Source organism: Podarcis raffonei, chromosome 3, assembly GCF_027172205.1.
Source record: "Podarcis raffonei isolate rPodRaf1 chromosome 3, rPodRaf1.pri, whole genome shotgun sequence".
Classification (NCBI taxonomy): domain Eukaryota; kingdom Metazoa; phylum Chordata; class Lepidosauria; order Squamata; family Lacertidae; genus Podarcis; species Podarcis raffonei.
In genome coordinates, this window is record NC_070604.1 from 81691453 (window position 1) to 81710764 (window position 19312).

At 41.2% G+C, this 19312-nt stretch overlaps 1 protein-coding gene across 8 annotated transcripts in view; it reads left to right on the forward strand.

Moving 5' to 3' along the window:
* CATSPERE (catsper channel auxiliary subunit epsilon) overlaps nt 1-19312 on the forward strand; it is a 51893-nt gene that overhangs the window by 27712 nt on the left and 4869 nt on the right. For 7 of the 8 annotated variants that reach the window (XM_053382692.1, XM_053382689.1, XM_053382690.1 and 4 more), the window contains 8 exons: nt 181-239; nt 7061-7136; nt 10821-10873; nt 13397-13441; nt 15409-15445; nt 16070-16149; nt 16440-16539; nt 19009-19107. In XM_053382692.1, coding sequence (XP_053238667.1) covers nt 181-239; nt 7061-7136; nt 10821-10873; nt 13397-13441; nt 15409-15445; nt 16070-16149; nt 16440-16539; nt 19009-19107 — 549 coding nt within the window. The remainder of the gene's footprint in view (nt 1-180; nt 240-7060; nt 7137-10820; nt 10874-13396; nt 13442-15408; nt 15446-16069; nt 16150-16439; nt 16540-19008; nt 19108-19312) is intronic. The other variant, XM_053382691.1, reaches the window with a different exon arrangement.

The following is a 19312-nucleotide window of genomic DNA, read 5'->3' on the forward strand; positions in this document are numbered from 1 at the left end:
GGCAATGATCCATGAAGGGGGATTCAAATGTCTAGGATAAAGTGGAGTTTATATTTTATATAATTTGAAGTTCTTTTAACTTTTAGTAACCTGTTTTATTCTGATATAATGCCTGCAGCCCTTAAATATATGGTATTTTAAGACTAACTATTCATTATTGTTGTTTATTATATCTTAAAGACTGTAACACTTTATCATGACTATGATTATTCAACAGAGGGAGAGTATGAAGATGCAATGTAAGTATAATGATAGTTAAAATATGAAAATGGTTAACAATTTATTGGTTACATTTACATTTCAGAAGAGTCAATAGCATAAGCACACTGAAGGCTTATTGGAACTAGCTCAGGGCTGGGGAACTTCTTTTTAATTCCAAAGACCACGTTCCATCTTGGGAAGCCTTCTGGGAGCTGTTAATTTGGGGGTCCTATCTATCCTTGGTTTTACAAGTGAGGCCATGGGTTTAGTCCAAGTCCCCTTCTGAGATGGACCACCATTTTTCTTTAAGATCTTCTTTTTTTACTATGATGAGAGCTTTGGCATTGTTTAACTACATCTTGCATTTTCAAATCATCAGTCAATACTCTCAAATGAGGTAAATCAAGCGCAATATCTTTTTTCATTGTATCTATTTCAACAATGGATGGTTCAAATTACACATATCAAAATATCAATATGGGTTACAGACCCAGCCTCCCAGTGAAATTTATTATTTTGCCAGCCATATAAGTAGCAGTTCCCACAAATTCATTTAAAGGTTTTTGGTTAACCACAATAATATTCACAAGCTGTTCTCTGAGTAAAGTACATTCAGCAGCTGAATCCTAAGGTGTCCTTTGCAGCTCAGTTCCTAACTAACCCCTCTGGTCCACAAGGACTTTAAATATGATGTGGTTGTAATGCTGCTATTATAGTCCAATTCTGACAGGGGCCACTGAAGTTTAGGCCTCCCTTTCATCTGCTCAGAACATGACCATAAGAAGAACCTGCTGGATCAGGCCAACAGCCCATCTAATCCACCATCCTGTTGTCACAATGGCCAGACAAATGCCTGTGGGAAACCAGTAAGCAGGATTCAAGCATAAGAGCACGCTACCTTCCTGTGGCTTTTCAGCAACTGGTGTTCTGCTGCCTCTGACTGTAGAGGCAAAGCATAGCCATCATGGCCAATAGCCATCAATAGCCCTCTCTTCCATCAGCTCGTCTAATCCTCTTGTAAAGTCATCCAAGCTGATGGCCATGACTGCTTCCTGTGGAAACAAGTTCCATAAATTAACTATGTGGTGTGTGAAGAAGTACACTGGTACCTCATGTTAAGTACTTAATTCGTTCCGGAGGTCCGTACTTAACCTGAAACTGTTCTTAACCTGAAGCACCACTTTAACTAATGGGGCCTCCTGCTGCTGCCGCACCGCCGGAGCACGATTTCTGTTCTCATCCTGATGCAAAGTACTTAACCTGAGGTACTATTTCTGGGTTAGCGGACTCTGTAACCTGAAGCGTATGTAACATGAGGTACCACTGTACTTTATTTTATCCCTCCTGAATCTTCCAGCATTCAGCTTCAGTGGATGCCCACAAGTTGTAGTGTAATGGAGATGAAGAAAAACTTTTCCCTATCCACTTTACCATGCCATGCATCGTTTTAAAAACTTCCATCGTGTCACCTATAACTTGCGTCTTCTCTAAACTAAAAAGTCCCAAACGTTGCAACCTTTCTTCAAAGGGGCGTTGCTCGTCAAGAAGCAACCAGAACTGTACACAGTAACACAAATGCTTTACAATATAGATTCATATAATGCTATTTTGATACTGGCAGCTTTATTTTTAATTCCTTTCCCAGTGATCCCTAGCATAGAACCACAATGTTCCAATGCAAACCAAAGATCTTGTGCTGGGGATTAATGCACAGGCATTTTTCTATTCTGAGCTGCAGGCTGAAACCAAGAGCCTTGCTGTGGCTCAGTACATAATAGAGGAAGAGCAACAGTTCTCTGAATGGAAAGAAGTAGAAAGTGGAGTCCCCCCAAGGATTAGTATTGGCACCTGTGCTTTTTAACTTGTTCATAAATGAACTAAAGTTAGAACTAAGCAGTGAGGTGGCTCAGACTGATGATGATACAAAATTATTCTGAGTCATGAAAACAAAAAGAGCTTGCGGAGAGCTCTGAAAGCATCTCTCCAAACTCAGTGAATTTCACATAATATGCTCATGGGGTCTGGAACTGGAGGTGACTGATCAGGAATGAGGCATTGAGGTCATGATAAATAGTTCAATGAAGATGTCAACCCATTGTGTGGTGGCTGTGAAAACAGCAGATTCTTTACAACAGTGAAGTACTCTAGAAGCAATTTATCAGTCTTTTTTTATATAATGGAACTGCATCAAGATGTTTTATCTGACACCCAGCTTTCAATAGGAGATGCCAGCCTTGACGCCTAATATCTAATCCACTTCATCTTCTAGCAAATGTCCCCCACAGTCCAGCATATCTATTTATCTATTTTCACCAGCAAGCCCATTACAATTTCTCTGTTGCTGTTTATCCTATCTCCCCTGTAATCTTTTATTGTCAACACACCCTGTACTGTTAAAATATGTGAATGAATATCCTTGCTATCACACTTGTTTCCACTCTTCTTCCCACATATCATCATCATTATCCAAATAAGCTCCAACAATTCAACAAATTGGCTTCTGAGCATGGAGCTGCTCCTTCAACAGCCCTCCAAATTTCTATTAGCAACCTGTTGCTTTTTTAAGTTGCTGTGTAAGAACTTTCACAGGTCCTTGCAAATCTGCTTTTTCTCCTTCATGTCCTCCAACTGGCATTGTAAATAAATGTTCATTACAACTCTCCTGTTCTCCCTACTCCTCAGACGACCTCATATTTTCAGCAGCTGGTCCCAAACTCTGTGCAATTACTTGGTTTTCTTCTCTTTCAAAATTATCACCATGCATTCACATATTTTTATATTCCTGTTCCTTAGTGGCTAAAGCTAGTTCGGTCTTTGCAACAATCTACCCTTCAGTAAGCTAAGCCCATTAGATCTAGTCCTATCTTCTACAGCAGCAGGGAAGTGTTTGTCATATTCTATGTGACATCTCTTCCAGTATTTGAAGAGTGCTATCAGATCTTTCTCAGTATTCTGTTCTGCATGCTAAATATACCCAATTCCTTCAGCCTTCTCTCATAGGACTTGTTTTCTATACTAACTAACGTCTTCATCACCCCATTCTCATTTGTCTATATTATTGCATGCCTTCCTAATTTCTGAGCAGTGCAAGATTCCAGGCTTACCCAGGATTCAGTTTCCTTTGGAATGAGGGACACTGGAGACTGTGGTATCTTTATGATATATGGTTTATTTACACATATATACAACATGAGCTTGATGGACACCACATTAACACCTCAAGAAGGTGTTGCTTCCCCAATAGCCACAGCCTTGGATTCAAGTAGAAATCAGGGATGGCTCCTTCTCCCAGCTTCCCAGCCTGCAGCCTTGCTTCTAGCTTCTAGCTCGCATAACTCAGACCTTCAACTCTGGCTTTTGTCTTTCTAACTACTAGCGAGTTGAAGTAAGGGGGCTCATCTATTTGTCATCTGGCACAGAGCCACTTTGTTGCCTTAATGGTTCATACTTAGAGGAACACTACCCCACCAGGAAGCTAGCCTGGCTATCTCAGGAATTGAATCTGTGCTGGATCCAGGAATTAGAAAAGGGCTCAAGCATACAGCCTCCCATCTCCCGCAGCAAACCATATCACTCTTAAAGTATGGTGTGCAGAACTTGACACAATACTCCCATGTGATGTCTAACTAGTATAGAATAAAGTGGAACTACCACTTCTCATTACTGGGACGTTATGATTTGATTGAAGCAGCCTAAAATCACATTAGCCCCCTCGCAGCTGGATCACTTTGCTGACTCACATTCAGCTTGTGTTTTATTACAATCCCAAGAACTTTGTACTACTGCCAAGCCATGTTTCCTGCCATCCTTTACCTGAAAATTTTAAAATGTATTGCAAAAATGCAGATATTTGCATATGTCTCTTGAGTTTCATTTTGCTATTTTTGACCCAGCTTTCCATTCTATCAAGGTCATTCTGAGATGTTAGGTTGCAATTCTGAGTTTTGTGCCTTTGGCAAATTTCATGATTCACTCCTCCCTTTCATCTATATAACTACTAAAAATGTTGAAGAAAACCAGGCCCAGACTAGAGCCCTTTAGCAGCACATTCAAAGTCTCTCTCTGGGTTGATGAGCACTTGTCCACACTTAACCAGTTTAGTAACCAAAATAATATGTAGAACTTTGTCAAATGTGTTTCTGAAAGTAAGAGAAATAAAAATCACAGCATTTCCAAAATCCATAATCTAGTAACCTAATTTTTAAAAATGAGTTTATTAGTCTGGCAGGATTTATTCTTGACAGTTCATGTTGGCTTCTATTAATCACTGCAATTGTTATCAAGATGCTTACAGATTGATTTCTTTATAATCTTTTCTAGTATCTGCCCATAAATTTGAGTTCAACTATTCTTTTTCCTTTTTGTGAAGATTAGTACATTTGCCTGTATGCATGCACCCTAAAGCAAGAGGCTTGCACTAATGCAAGATTTATTTATTTTTAATAAAACTAAACCCTTTGAACAGCTTGCTTCTTCCATGACACATCACAGCCTGTTTTTTAAAATTTGTCTCAGTTTGAAACACAATCTGCCACATGGCACAGGGAGCTGATATAAAGTCTGCCTAGGCTCCAAGAACTAGTTTCACATTTTTTGGATCCAAGCCATAGTTTACAATGTGAAAACTCTGGGGAAATTGCATACCAGAATTATGTAACTTATTAAGGCAGAATTTTGTTTTTCCTTGGCACCATACGTAATTTAAAAGTTTTTCCTCCAGGACACCAATTTAAAACCATTTCTATTTGGGCAAACTGGGCTCTAGCATAAGATCCAAAGCCTAAAACTATTTGCATTTCCAACTTTGGAAATCTAATATTTGAGGAAGCTTTAGACAAACTTAGATGCATTTTTTAAAAAAAAGTTTACCAATCAGTTTCTCTGGTGTACAAACAAGAGAAGGAAAAAGGTACTCAATGAATGGTGTTGTCCTTGCCACATAAACATTGTTGTTGTTTAGTCGTTTAGTCGTGTCCGACTCTTCGTGACCCCATGGACCAGAGCACGCCAGGCACTCCTGCCTTCCACATAAACATAGATTGTATTTTAAAAAAAAACAAAAACTTTTGTCCATTTACTTTTGTCTATAATGATTTACCCCAAACATATTGCTCAGACAACGTTCAAGAAATTCCAAATTAATTGTATCTCAGCTAGGGCACACATCTCTGAATAGTTAATCTCCAGCTGATGCCACTATGTAAAGATTATAGGGTTCACTGTCCAACCAAATTCCCCAAATTGTATGCTGCCACCACTCCTGTTAAGAGTCCTTTCCTTCAGGCCCAGGAGACACCTGTAGCTCTGTGGGATCCCCGTGAGGTTCCAGGGAGCAAGAGCTAAGTCACCATGGTTTGCTGTCTGAAGCCTCCAGCAAAAACAACCATTTGTATGGTAGCTAAGTATAATAATAATAATAATAATAATAATAATAATAATAATAATAATAATAATAATTTATTATTTATACCCCGCCCATCTGGCTGAGTTTCCCCAGCCACTCTGGGCGGCTCCCAATCAAGTATGATCAAAGAGATCTAAGGCACTGGTTTACGCCAAGGCAGTTTTCCAAATAACCACAGTAAAATGTAGAACATATATGTTTAAGAATAATAAAATAATACCGTGGTAAGAACCCTGTTACTAAATAGGAAGAAAATATTTTAGGAGGTCAATTAAGAAATTAGACACATAATGGAAAATACACTAAAAAAAACCAAAAAATCGGACAGCCTAAGCCTAAGATACTTCATCATCACGCTCTGACTTTGCAAAGAGATGTGGCTTGACAAGTCAGTTCAACAACCAAAACCCAGAATACAAGATGGGGATAAACAGGAGGCTAGCAGAGGGGCTAGTTTGGGGCAAGGAATACTACAAGGTAGATTGCTTTTATATATTTTTGCCTGTTATCCCACTTCTCAGCCAATCACAAGGCTACTTAGGTGCAAATTTCCAGAACCTAGGTTGGATGATAGAGCCTTATGACAGCACAGTGGAAAAATGTAACTTTAGTTAGTAAATGACAATTTCTGTCCTTGGGATACTGGTACAAAATAAGCAGATGCAGTATATCTTGGGCCTGCTAGCTAAGGGTCAGAAACTGCTATCTCTTGCTTGAAGGCCTCACCCATAAGTCTGAAGTTCTTAAATGAACCAAGTTTTACCCACAAAGAACCAAAATTTGACACACAGATTCCCAAGTTGGGCACAAACCTGGCATGGGATCTAAAAATCTTGGTATCCTCATCCTGTTGCTTAGCACTGGATCCCTTTTGGGATGTTACTATAAAAGCTTGAGGTCATTATTTCAGATAGGAAATCAATATGTAGAAACAACAATTCTGATGCAAAGGAGTTTTTAGTTCAAAGGTCAAATGAATGATGAATACAAGTTACCACACTGACAGCAAACACCATCGCCAGATTTGTTTGGGCCCTTAGCATACCCCCAGCCGTGTCTGTGCACCATGTTGCAATGGATAGCCATGCTTCCACTCTCATTTTCATCATCTCTATCCTGTTTTGGCTGCTTTGCCAGTGTATCTTTGCTTGCGGAACAGTTCTACTGACAGAGTGCTCTGTTGGCAGATTGTGGGAGTTCCACTGGCACATCGGTCATGCCAGCAATATATGTTAAATTCTGACAGTATTGCGGTGCTTCCACCAGACCCTGAATCCCCCAGCCAGAATCTCAAGTATAAGACTGAACTCTTAAAAACTTAAGTTTGTGGATTTGAATTTTGGGAACAGATAATAAAGTAAATATCAATTGTGAAGGCAACACATAAGTATTATATTAAGGATTAATTTTAAGTGTCTTAAATATACCTGTTTTATGGCTGATACTTCCTTGTAGAATTAGTTCAACGGGTATTATGACAATTGAAGTGGAACCTTCCCTCACTGGAAGAACATGTATGACTCCCAACAAGGTAAGTTTTTAGCATGAGATGCTAATCTTTCTTTTTAAAAAAGGATGAAAACAACTGAATACCATAGTACCTTAAGCACTAACAAATACACTGTTGCAAAAACTTTCATTTTTTAAAAAAATACCTGATAGAAATCTTTAATGTCTGACTTTATATCAAATGAAGATAAAGTTGGCTTGGAGGTCCACATGGTGTGCAGAAGGGGAAAAAACAACATTAGAGGGGAAGTCCTAAGGGGAACCCTGCCCCCCAAAAAACCCCAATAAGGACAGAGCCGCATACTACTGCTTGAAGTGTGTAGGAGGATTACAGACATTCCCAGTGAGAGGAGGGATGGAATAAAATATTGTGAGGTACAGGATGGCTGATTGAACAGAACACAGGTTCATTCCACACATTTTGTTAAAGATTCTTGTTATTCCCCACCCCTGGGCAGCCCATCCTGTTTCACTGCCTGAGTTTAAATGGGAATTGCTCACACACACACTACTTCTGCCATCATGGTGCCCCATCTCTTGCCGAACTTGACAGGAGCCAGGGTGGTGTGGCCCCTTTTGAAGCGGCCCTTCCTGAAACCAGAGGTTTTAGAAAACTACCACCTAGTCATACAATAATAGCTAATAAATGTTGCTGACCGCCTGGTCCCCATTTTTCAGTACAGTGGTACCTCGGGTTACATATGCTTCAGGTTACATACGCTTCAGGTTACATACACTTCAGGTTACAGACTCCGCTAACCCAGAAATAGTGCTTCAGGTTAAGAACTTCAGGATGAGAACAGAAATTGGGCTCCAGCAGGAGGCCCCATTAGCTAAAGTGGTGCTTCAGGTTAAGAACTGTTTCAGGTTAAGAACGGACCTCTGGAACAAATTAAGTACTTAACCTGAGGTACCACTGTATACAGTTCTGCCATTCATATTGGGTGGAAGGACAGAGGTTAGATCAGATAGAAAAATCTGGCCACAACCTGGATCGTCAGGAGCAGCTGTACACTAAGCAGCATTTGGCTGCATACATACTCTATCAAGGGAAATGCCTGTCAGTGGCAAGGGCTCCAGCCTCCTTGGATCCTCTATCAACATCAGCTCCATTTTATCCAGGTTCAGTTTTATTCTCCTTATCCAGCAGACCGTAGCCTTTAGACACCAATGAGTTCAGGACCAAGGATGCTCTGGTTAATGGATGATAAAGAGAAAGAATGAAGCAGAAAGTTAGGCAACATCATGATATTAATCATATCAAACTCTTAAATTCCACATTCTCTCTCCCAGCAGTTTTGCATAAATATTAAATGACAAACATTACCAAATAAAAAGAGCCTCACAAGACACAGTTCTGTCTCCACTATCTGGGTACATATTGAGAGGTAAAATTAAAACCATCTCAAGTGTTTGTCTTGGATAGTCACTAGCAGTATAATATCTGATAATATCTGATACTTCAACGATATCAGGAACAAAAGCCGCTGAGAAGTCCAATAAAATCAAGATGTTGCTGTGACTTTCAGAAATTGTCCACCAAAACAATCAAAATACTCACAGTTTTCAGGTAGTTGTTTACTGAGCTTACTGAGTTTATCCTGATTTTTCACACTTTTTGTGGTTGTGACATTATATGTCATTGCCATCTAGTGGTTGTTAGCATACACTCACCAGTGCAATTTTTGTTAACTTTCCCCTTTCTGACTTTTGATGGTAAGATGATGGTAAGTGATGAAAAATTACACAAGATACCAACTACTAAATGGCAGTGTCATATAGCCTCTTCACAAATTATGTGTAAAAAAAATCAAGACGAATGCTCAATAAACTGCCCATCTGGAATTACTGTCAGTCTAAAAATATTGCCATCATATGATAAAGGGTTGAGGAGGACTCTCATCAACGAATGTGTTTGTTTGCTTGTTTGCTTGCTTGCTTGTTTGTTTGTTTGTTGGAACATTTTTATACAGCCTTTTGCTCAAAGGCTTCGGAATAACATACAGCATAACAAACATACATTCATAACATAATGTAACAATCATAAAATATAAAAGATAAGCATAGCTGTCAACCGTCCCTTATTTGGCGGGAAAGTCCCTTATCCCAGCGCCGTGTCCCACTGCTGTCCCTTATTGATGATGTCCCTTAAATTTCCCGGATTTCAAAGGAAGCAGCTTCTTTCCCTCCCTCCCTGCTGGCCAGGGAGGAGGGAGGCTCCAACTGTGTTGCTTGGCTGCGTTGCTCACCCAATAAGGAGTCTAAGAACGATTGGAGGGTGGAGCTTGCATGCCTTGTGCCGATCAAATCGGCCGCGTTGCCTAGGGACTCGTCTTTGCTCAGCGCTTCCCAGCGGGGAGGTGACAGTGGTTTTCCTTGCTGCACCCCCTTTGCTGGGTTGCTACGCTGTGGGAACCACCGCTTGAGGCTTCGTTTGGCTACTGGCTGGGCTTTCTGCCTTTGGCTCGGAGGGGCTCAGAAGTCAAACATCCCTGTGCCCTGAAAATCCCTTATTTTGGCTGCTGGTCCCTTATTTTCAAATCTGTAAGTTGACAGGTATGATAAGAAGAGTTATGTCAATACTATTCATAATAAATGTCAAGTTATTCATAAATTATTTCAGTCATGGATATCTGAAATGGCACCACAGTCACCTGTTCAATAAAATTTCCCCCAACAGAGAAGTTGGAGCCTGGCCTAAAGTTAGAATGGCTATTCAAGCACAGAGATTTAGTTAGGGTGAATTTACTCTTTCAAGCACTTCCTTGAGCAGCGATGACACCACATAATTTTGTCAGCAATACATTAATGAGCCCTTACAAAAATTGATTCAATCTCTTATCACTTGATTTGATCACCCTCATTCAGTTCAGTTTTTGAATTAGAAATCTGTAAGAGATATAGCCTGCTATTGTAGGTTTAAGATGTTTCAGTTTTCCAGGCTCAGTCTTATATTTAACTTTAACTCAGTGTAGACCCATTGAAATGAATAGCTATAACTAATTTAGGTCCATTAACTGCAATATAAGTTAGAAAAATTAAAGACAAGCCTAACCCCATATACTTGGAAATGAAGTGATCAGTGAGACTTAATCCAAAGTAATTATACTAAGGGTTGCAGCCAGAGTACCGTATTTTATGAATTTGCTTTCTACCAAGAGTAAGTAGTTTCAGGGAGAGTGAACTGCTTGACACCTCCAAATGAGGCACAATTTAGCCAAAGTTGTACAATGATTTATTTAGGAGATAATAATAATAAGTAATAATAAAATTTTATTTATATCCCACCCTCCCCAGCCAAAGCCGGGCTCAGAGCGGCTAACAACATTAAAATGATACAACATTCCAAAATCATTTCATTATAAAATCAATTCAAATCAGATGAATGGCAATAGTTAAGTATGTGATCAGTGGGACTTCTCTAGCCATGTTGTGCATTGGAATGCACATTAAAAAATGCATTATTTTATTTGTTACATATATTTTAATACTGTACTGCATGCATGTAAATCACAAAAATTGGCTTTCAAATGTCAGCTTTTAAACCTAGATCTGTGCTGTCTCTCTCCCCTCTCTCCCCCCACCCCCAACAGAGTGCCATTACAGTGGTGTGAGTTTGAACAGAAACTATTTTTCCCCACTGATATTTTGGCCATTGTGTGTGATGGCAGAAACTGTCAGCTTACTAGAATGTGCTTCTTTTTAGGTAGCGCACATAAATGTTGGTTGTCCTATATTTCGAGACCTGGCTATTGAAAAGCAAGTAACAATGCTATTTTTTCCTTCTTCCTCCATTGCAAAAAATAACTAAAATGTAGATACTATAGTCAGATTGGGTGCTGTTGGGTTTTCTTTGACGTTGACTGTATTGTATAACTGGTCTTATCTTGTTTATTAATTGCGGTTTACTATGAGTTTTAGCCACCTCAGAAACCCTGTTTTGAGGGCAGATGAGTGAGATAAATTAACCTGTCTGTGAACGCAAGGAACACTTATGTACCAGGACCAACAAAGTCTATCTAACCGCAGCATCCTGCTCCCAGAAATCCAAAGTGAGGCATGAAAGCAATAGTATTCCCTCTGAGAAGGCTGTTCAGTGGCACCATTCTTCCAGTCTTGGGGGTTCAAGTTACCTCTCTCAGCTCATAGCTGTTGATTGACTTATCTTTCATAAACTTGTCTTGTCCCTTTAAAAGTCATCTAAGCCAGTGACTGTCACCTCACCACAGCTTGTGACAGTGAGATCTATTAATTATGCCTGCTGTGAAGTAATACTAACTTTTAGCAAATTCAGATAACTTAAAGTTCCTTCATATTAATCCTAGGCCTTTTGAGCTGCATTTTCCTGCTGTTGGGACAGTTTTTAAGCCCTTCACCTTGCTTATTGGGGTCTGGGAAAGTCATGCAAGGCCTCTGGAAGGCAGTGGGAGGCTCCCAAGATTTTGGACAGCCCTGCAAGATTTCATTGGAGGCTCCCACAGCCTTCCAGAGGTCTCCCACATGCTTCCCAGAGCCCAGTAAGCAGTGCCTGGTGTGGGGGCATGTCCTGCAATCAGGGGCGGGGCGATCTGCGCCCATGGGTGCGGGACGAGCCTTTCCAACGCTTGGAGCCTCTCCACTACCTCCCCCTCAGCTGTAGGGCAGCTGAGGGAGAGGTTGTAGGCAGGCACAAGTCCCACGCTGCCGTTTGAGGCAGCGTGGAGCCTGCAGGTACCTAATAATAATAATAATAAATTTTATTTATATCCCGCCCTCCCCAGCCGAAGCCGGACTCAGGGCGGCTAACAACAATAAAATAGTACAACATTCTAAAAACATTTCATTATAAAAATTAATTAAAATCAAATTAATGGCAACCATTAAGCTAAAGTTCTGTAGAGATTGCCAAAGGAGGGAGTCAGGCTGCGCCCTGACCAAAGGCCTGGTGGAACAGCTCTGTCTTGCAGGCCCTGCGGAAAGATGTCAAGTCCTGCAGGGCCCTAGACTCTTGTGACAGAGCGTTCCACCAGATTGGAGCCGCAGCCGAAAATGACCTGGCTCTAGTTGAGGCCAGCCTAACCTCTCTGTGGCCTGGGACCTTCAGGATGTTTTATTTGAAGATCGTAAGTTCCTCTGTGGGACATACCAGGAGAGGCGGTCCCGTAGGTACGAGGGTCCTAGGCCGTATAGGGCTTTAAAGGTTAAAAGCAGCACCTTAAACCTGATCCTGTACTCCACCAGGAGCCAGTGCAGCTGGTATAGCACCGGGTAAATGTGATCTCGCAGTGAAGACCCCGTAAGGAGTCTCGCCGCGGCATTCTGCACCCGCTGGAGTTTCTGGGTCAGTCTCAGGGCAGCCCCACGTAGAGCGAGTTACAATAATCCAGTCTGGAAGTGACCGTCACGTGGATCACAGTGGCTAGGTCAGGGCGAGAGAGGTAAGGAGCCAACTGCTTAGCTTGGCGGAGGTGAAAAAATGCCGCCTTTGTTATAGCTGTAATCTGCACCTCCATGGAAAGGGAGGTGTCAAAGATTACACCCAAACTCTTAACGGACGGTGCTGGCACTAATTGCACCCCCGCAAGAGATGGGAGTTGCGCCCTCAATCCCTTATCGTCCCGTCCCAGCCAGAGGACCTCTGTCTTCGAAGGATTTAACTTCAACCGGCTCCCACCTAACCATCCAGCCACAGCCACCACGTCCCTCCTAAAAAGTTTTGTGAGCCCAGTTTTTTTAAACAACTCATTTTGTCAACCCGCCCCCCCCCCCGGTGATGAAACCCAGGGTGGACCACACACCCCGCACCCCTCTTCCTCCACCACTTCCTGTAAGATAGGGATAGTCATGTGGTGGCAGTTTCAGGGGTCTTCCTGCCTTTGCATGCAAACCCTTGGAATGTTGCCTCTGTGTAAGTTGCAGGCCAACTGTACACTCCTTACTGAAATGCAAGAAATTGCATTTGTACTGATATTCTTCCAGCTTTAGAAGATGCTTCTGTCTATGTAGGCATTCTCTTGAACTCTTCACCAGAGACCTCTGTTTAAATTGCTGTGTTATTTTCATTAGATTGTTTTATTGTGTATTTTAATTATGGATGTTTATATTTTAATATAATTGGTTTTATACCTCGTAAACCTTTTAGAACCCTATTTTGGCATTCAGTTATATATAAATGAAATAATAAGAATATTAATAATATATAAAATGTAGAAGGACCATAATAAATTCTGTGCTATATTTTCAAACTATCATTTAATCATAAATATCTTTATATAATTGTATTTCTCTTTTTTGTGTCCACAGACCCACAAATTGTAGCAATCAAACTTTTACATTCAAAATACCCGCGTAAGAAACTTCATATAAAATATGGATAGAAATAGATTGTTTTTGACTGCTTTTCCAATTTATTAAAGTGTTCTGTAGGTGGTAGAGTACAGGCATCATTTTTTTGTTTTTTTAATGCTGTCATTCATCAGAGCTGCCAACTCTGATAGTGCTGATCATTTCTGAGACTGACATAGTGAATCCAGATACAAAATTCCTCCCTCCAAAAGTTCATCCAAGCAGCAGTATTTTAACTTTGCTGGCAAACCCATTTAGTCTGTCCCAAAACACAATAGTGAGCTTGCTACTAAGTCTTTTGCTAAATTTATACTCCACCATATCCTTTTGCTATATGGAAAGTGTAAATAAGATAAATATGTTATTTTTATTTTATAGGATGCCTGTTCTCAGCCATGTTCCATAGCCTGTTTGTTTGTAGGATTTTTTAAATTATTCTCCAGTGAAAAAAGGCTTCCAGGGCGGTTTACAAAGATCAGTCATGAAATACCCTGCTCTTGGGTTTATAATCTAAAGGCCATGACACAAAAGGGAAAGGAATTGGGATGAAGGAGTGTGGAGAAGCAAAATCAGAAACTAGTAGTTCTTAGTTCCAAAACTCTTTATAATGAGCAGCTGAAATTGAGCGGGGGGGACAAGAAGAGGAGCTGGAAGTTGCTGGTTTGTCAGCTAAGCGAAAGTGGCTCCGTTTCCCTTCTCATCCTCAATCTGCTAAATATTTTCTCCTAATTTTCTCGTTTCACTTTTTCCTTTTGAGGACTGAGCATTCGGGAATTGCAATGGAGTGCACAGCTATTTAGTAGTGAAAAATGAGGAGGCAAATGGAGGAGCAGTTGTGACTTTAAAATTTAAAGTGTGAGACCTAATCACACATTATAGGCAATAACATCTATATTAAGCTGCTGGGAGAGATTATCAGGGGGTTTGGGCTGGGTGTTCATCAGTATGCGGATAGTACCCAGCTTGACCTCTCCTTCAAATCTGAACCAATGAAGGCAGTTAAGGTCCTGTGTGAGTGTCTGGAAGCAGTTGGAGGATGTATGGTGGCTATCGTATTAAGGTTGAATCCTGACAAGATGGACGTACTGTTTTGGGGGACAGGAGGCAGGCAGGGGGGGGGCTCCCTGGTCCTGAATGGGGTAACTGTGCCCCTGAAGGACCAGGTGCGCAGGCTGGGACTCATAGCTGTCCATGGGGACGCAGGTCAATTCTGTGTCCAGGGCAGCTGTTTACCAGCTCCACCTGATACGCCGGCTGAGACCCTACCTGCCTGCACACTGTCTCACCAGAGTGGTACATGCTCTGATTATCTCCCGCTTGGACTGCTGCTATGCTTTGAAGGTGACCCAGAAACTACAATTAATCCAGAATGTGGCAGCTAGACTGGTGATTGGGAGTGGCCGCCAGGACCATATAGCACCAGTCCTAAAGGATCTTCATTGGCTTCCAGCGTGCTTCCGAGCACAATTCAAAGTGTTGGTGCTGATCTTTAAAGCCCTAAATGGCCTTGGTCTAGTATACCTGAAGGAGCATTTCCTTCCCTCGTTGTTCAGCCCAGACACTGAGGTCCTCCTCCAAGGGTCTTCTGCTGGTTCCTTCACTGCAAGAAGCGAGGATACAGAGAACCAGGCAGAGGGCTTTCTCGGCAGTGGCACCCTCCCTGTGGAACACCCTCCCTTCAGATGTCAAGGAAATAAAACACTATCTGACTTTTAGAAGACATCTGAAGGCAGCCCTGTATCCGGAAGATTTTAATGTTTGATGTTTTATTATGTTCTAAAATATGCTATGGGCCACCCAGAGTGTCTGGGTAAACCCAGGCAGATGGGTGGGGGTATAATAATAATAATAATAATAATAATAATAATAATAATAATAAATTAATAGATAGATAGATAGATAGATAGATAAATAAATAAATAAAACATTGTCCTTACCATTGACAAACTTTATTTTTTTCCTCACATTAGGAAATATCGATGGGTCAAAACACAGGGAGAATACTGGGTAAGAACTACACATTTAATTTTCAGTTAGAGCTCCCACTAGTGGAACACTTTCCCTAACCAGGTCCTGCTTTTGGCACGAGGTAAAAACATACCTACAGAGCATTTGAGAGATTATGATGGTTTTGCTATTACAGTAATACCTTGGAAGTTGAATGGAATCTGTTCCGGAAGTCCGTTCAACTTCCAAAACATTTGGAAACCAAAGTTCAGCTTCTGATTGGCTGCAGGAAGGTCCTGCAGCCAATGAGAAGCCGCAGAAGCCCCGTCGGACATTCGGCTTCCAAAAATAGTTTGCGAACTGCAACAGTCACTTCCAGGTTTGCAGCGTTTGGGAGCCAAAACGTCCGAGTACGAAGGCATTTGAAAACCAAGGTACAACTGTAATGGCATTTTTCTGTTGAAGGTTTTTCTGCTGTTTTGTGGCATTTGCATAGCTTTTATTGTAATACAATGTACTTCTTTTTGATTCTCTGCCATGCTTTATGCTTTTAAGTTTTGTAAGTCACTTGGAGATTCCTTAAGTGCCAAGCAACTAATAAAGTGAATAAATAAATATGTTAAGTATACTATTGATGCAAATAGAAGGCAAGGAGAGATTTATGTTAACCTACCTTTCTCCTAGGTGCAAGAGTACAATTTTGCGCTATTTGGTTGCCCAATAGAGGTCCATTACGCACGTCCATTTCGTCCTACTGTTCTCTTGTAAGCAGCTTTTAAACACTATAAACCCATGGAAAATATGTATTTATATATATTTATTCGTTAAGCCCTTTCTTTGACCATCCCAATCAGATGAAAGATAAAAGAGTGATAATGCAGCTATTATCTTCATTACCACAATTCCCCACGAGTTCCATATTTTTAAAAATTGCCTTATTGGCAAGAACTCTGGCCTACAGTAGTGTATACCCTTAGTATGCTTTTGTTGTTGTTGTTTTTGGTCTTTTTTTGTCCTTTACAGAGACATGACACTGTATTTCTGGTCTTTCTAGATATGAGCGTGAAAACATGATTGGGACTGTTGAGGCAAATTATATATTGTGGGAGATGAATGGCAGGAATGACTACCATTATAACACAACAGTACAACAGGTGAGCAGACATTTGTACACTAACCTTTCAGGTTAATCAAGAAGAAGAGACCACCTGCCCCATTTTAGACCTTAAGATCATTTAGATCAACTGGGGGGGAATTCTCATGGCACCACACACCCCATAAAATGTCTTGGGGCAATGACTTCAAAATCAGCATTTTCTGCTGTTGCTCCTCAACTGTGAAATGCCCTTCCATCTGCCATTCATGAAACAGCAACCACCAGTTGCTTCAGATAGATGTATTGTGAAGACATATTTTTGCTCAGGCTTTCCCCGACATCTAAGATTGAACCTTTTTTACATGTTTGAATCTTACAAATTTCTGCTTTATTCACTTTTGAATGCTTTTATATTGCTATTTAACTGGTTTGAGGTTGTGTTTTTATTTTAGTGATATACCGTATTTTTCGCTCCATAGGGCGCACCGGACCATAGGGCACACCTAGTTTTTAGGGGGGGAAATAAAGAAAAAATTGCCACCACTCCCAGAGCTTGCGGGCTGGGGGAGCGCTCCGAAGGTTTGCGGATAGCTGCCTGAAGCCCGGGCAGCGTTGCGCTCCCTGGGCTTCAGGCTGCAGGTTGCTATCCGCAAGCCTTCGGAGCCCAGTGGGAGCTCCCACCGGGCTCCAAAGGCTTGCAGATAGCTTCCTGAAGCCTGGAGAGCGAGAGGGGTCGGTGCGCACCGACCCCTCTCGCTCTCCAGGCTTCATCGAAAGCCTGCATTCACTCCATAGGATGCACACACATTTCCCCTTCATTTTTGGAGGGGGGAAAGTGTGTCCTATAGAGCGAAAAATACGATAACATCTTTGAAATAGTAAGTGGTATATAAATGCTTTTAATAAATATGAATTTTTGTTTACAATAGGGTTTTTTAATGGATGTTGTTTGAATCAGTCTTTTACACAGCTCTTGACAGTGCTAAAGTAAAGGTAAAGGGACCCCTGACTATTAGGTCCAGTCATGACCGACTCTTTGGGGTTGCGGCACTCATCTCACTTTATTGGCCGAAGCAGCCGGCGTACAGCTTCCGGGTCATGTGGCCAACATGACTAAGCCGCTTCTGGCGAACCAGAGCAGCACACGGAAACGCCGTTTACCTTCCCACCGGAGCGGTACCTATTTATCTACTTGCACTTTGACGTGCTTTCGAACTGCTAGGTTGGCAGGAGCAGGGACTGAGCAACGGGAGCTCACCCCATCGTGGGGATTCGAACCGCGACCTTCTGATCGGCAAGTCCTAGGCTCTGTGGTTTAACCCACAGCACCACCCGCGTCCCTCTTGACAGTGCTAAATTGATTTAAAAGCAAATTCTTCAAAACTTTAGAAGCAACATGTTTAATAGACAAGACACAAGTACTGAAATAACTGAATCATAGAATTGCAGAGTTGGAAGGGACCCTGAGGATCATCTAATCCAACCCCCTGCAATGCAGGAATAGGCAGCTGTTCCATATGGGGATTGAACCTGCAACCTTGGCATTATCAGCACCACGCTTTAACCAACTGAACTTGCCAAATGCATTAAATTCCTTTTTGTGTAGTATGGTGAACTACACACAACAATTTATTCAATACATGGTTTTTAATAATGGAACAGTTGTGTACAGCCCAACAGATACAAACTATAAGCTGCCTGCCCAGAAATTGGTTGGTTCATTCCAATTAGTATGTGAAACTTAGCTGCCATTCAGAGTTATCCTCCTGCTTCTTGACTTCACTTCCCCCTTAAAAGTTATCTGTAGTGAGTATAAATGCTAAACTGAGGGCCAAAACCTATGTGCTATTGCATTTAACACGACATATGTAATATTTACATCTGCTCTGTCCAAATTTGAGAAAACACCAAATACGAGAATTCTAAGGATCTATGAGATTGCCACACTCCAATTGACCCTTCTAACCTCTAGACCAGACACCTTATCAACACTACATTTTTAAAATTACCATGGGAGGAAATATCAGAATCTTCAGAATTTTTAAGGGGCACAAAGTCCACCACAGATTCCTAGCTTGAGCCAGTGCCTTAATTGTTGCCCCAAGGTTTTGGAGGCAGTGTCCATTGCATCCGGCAGACATAGGTCCAAACAGACAGTGGAATGCAAGGAATACCTCTGTGTGTCCACGCACACACACTACCAGAGAAGCAAGTAGATGTGGTGGTGGCTTCTGGCAAGCTCTTGTGAGAGCCTCCACGAGACCATATAAGGCTTCCGAATGCTGCACATGACCTTACCTGAGATCCCAGTAAGGTTGACAAAGTGTCAGGAGGCAAAACAGGATGGACTGAAATCTATGAACGGTTGTATTTGTGTTACAATGCTTTAAACTTTTATATTTACCAGTTTCATCAGTATCAAGCTTAAGAGATTGATAAAATTTAAATATGCTGTACAGCTGAGACTTTGACTGAGACTGTGCATGTGATTTCTGTTTTACTTTGTGCATTTATATTCTTTGAACAGGTACGCTGTTTGAGCAATGCACAAAATATGTCTTCGATGGTTCCTCAGGATCTAGAAAGCATTACTGCATATACTATAGATCGCTATTGGGGGAGACAGGTAAGAAAATGTATATAATAAGGAAATTAATAATATGAATTCTGAAGCTCTCATGGTATTTTGCCTATGAATATTGATCAGGACGCACAAATTAATATTCAAGAGGCAATGCAATAATACTTAGGGCACAATCCTGTGGTCACTAGCAGTGCATCTCTAGAGCTATATGATGTTTTGGATCTCCTTCTCCAAAGGCAGCAGGTGG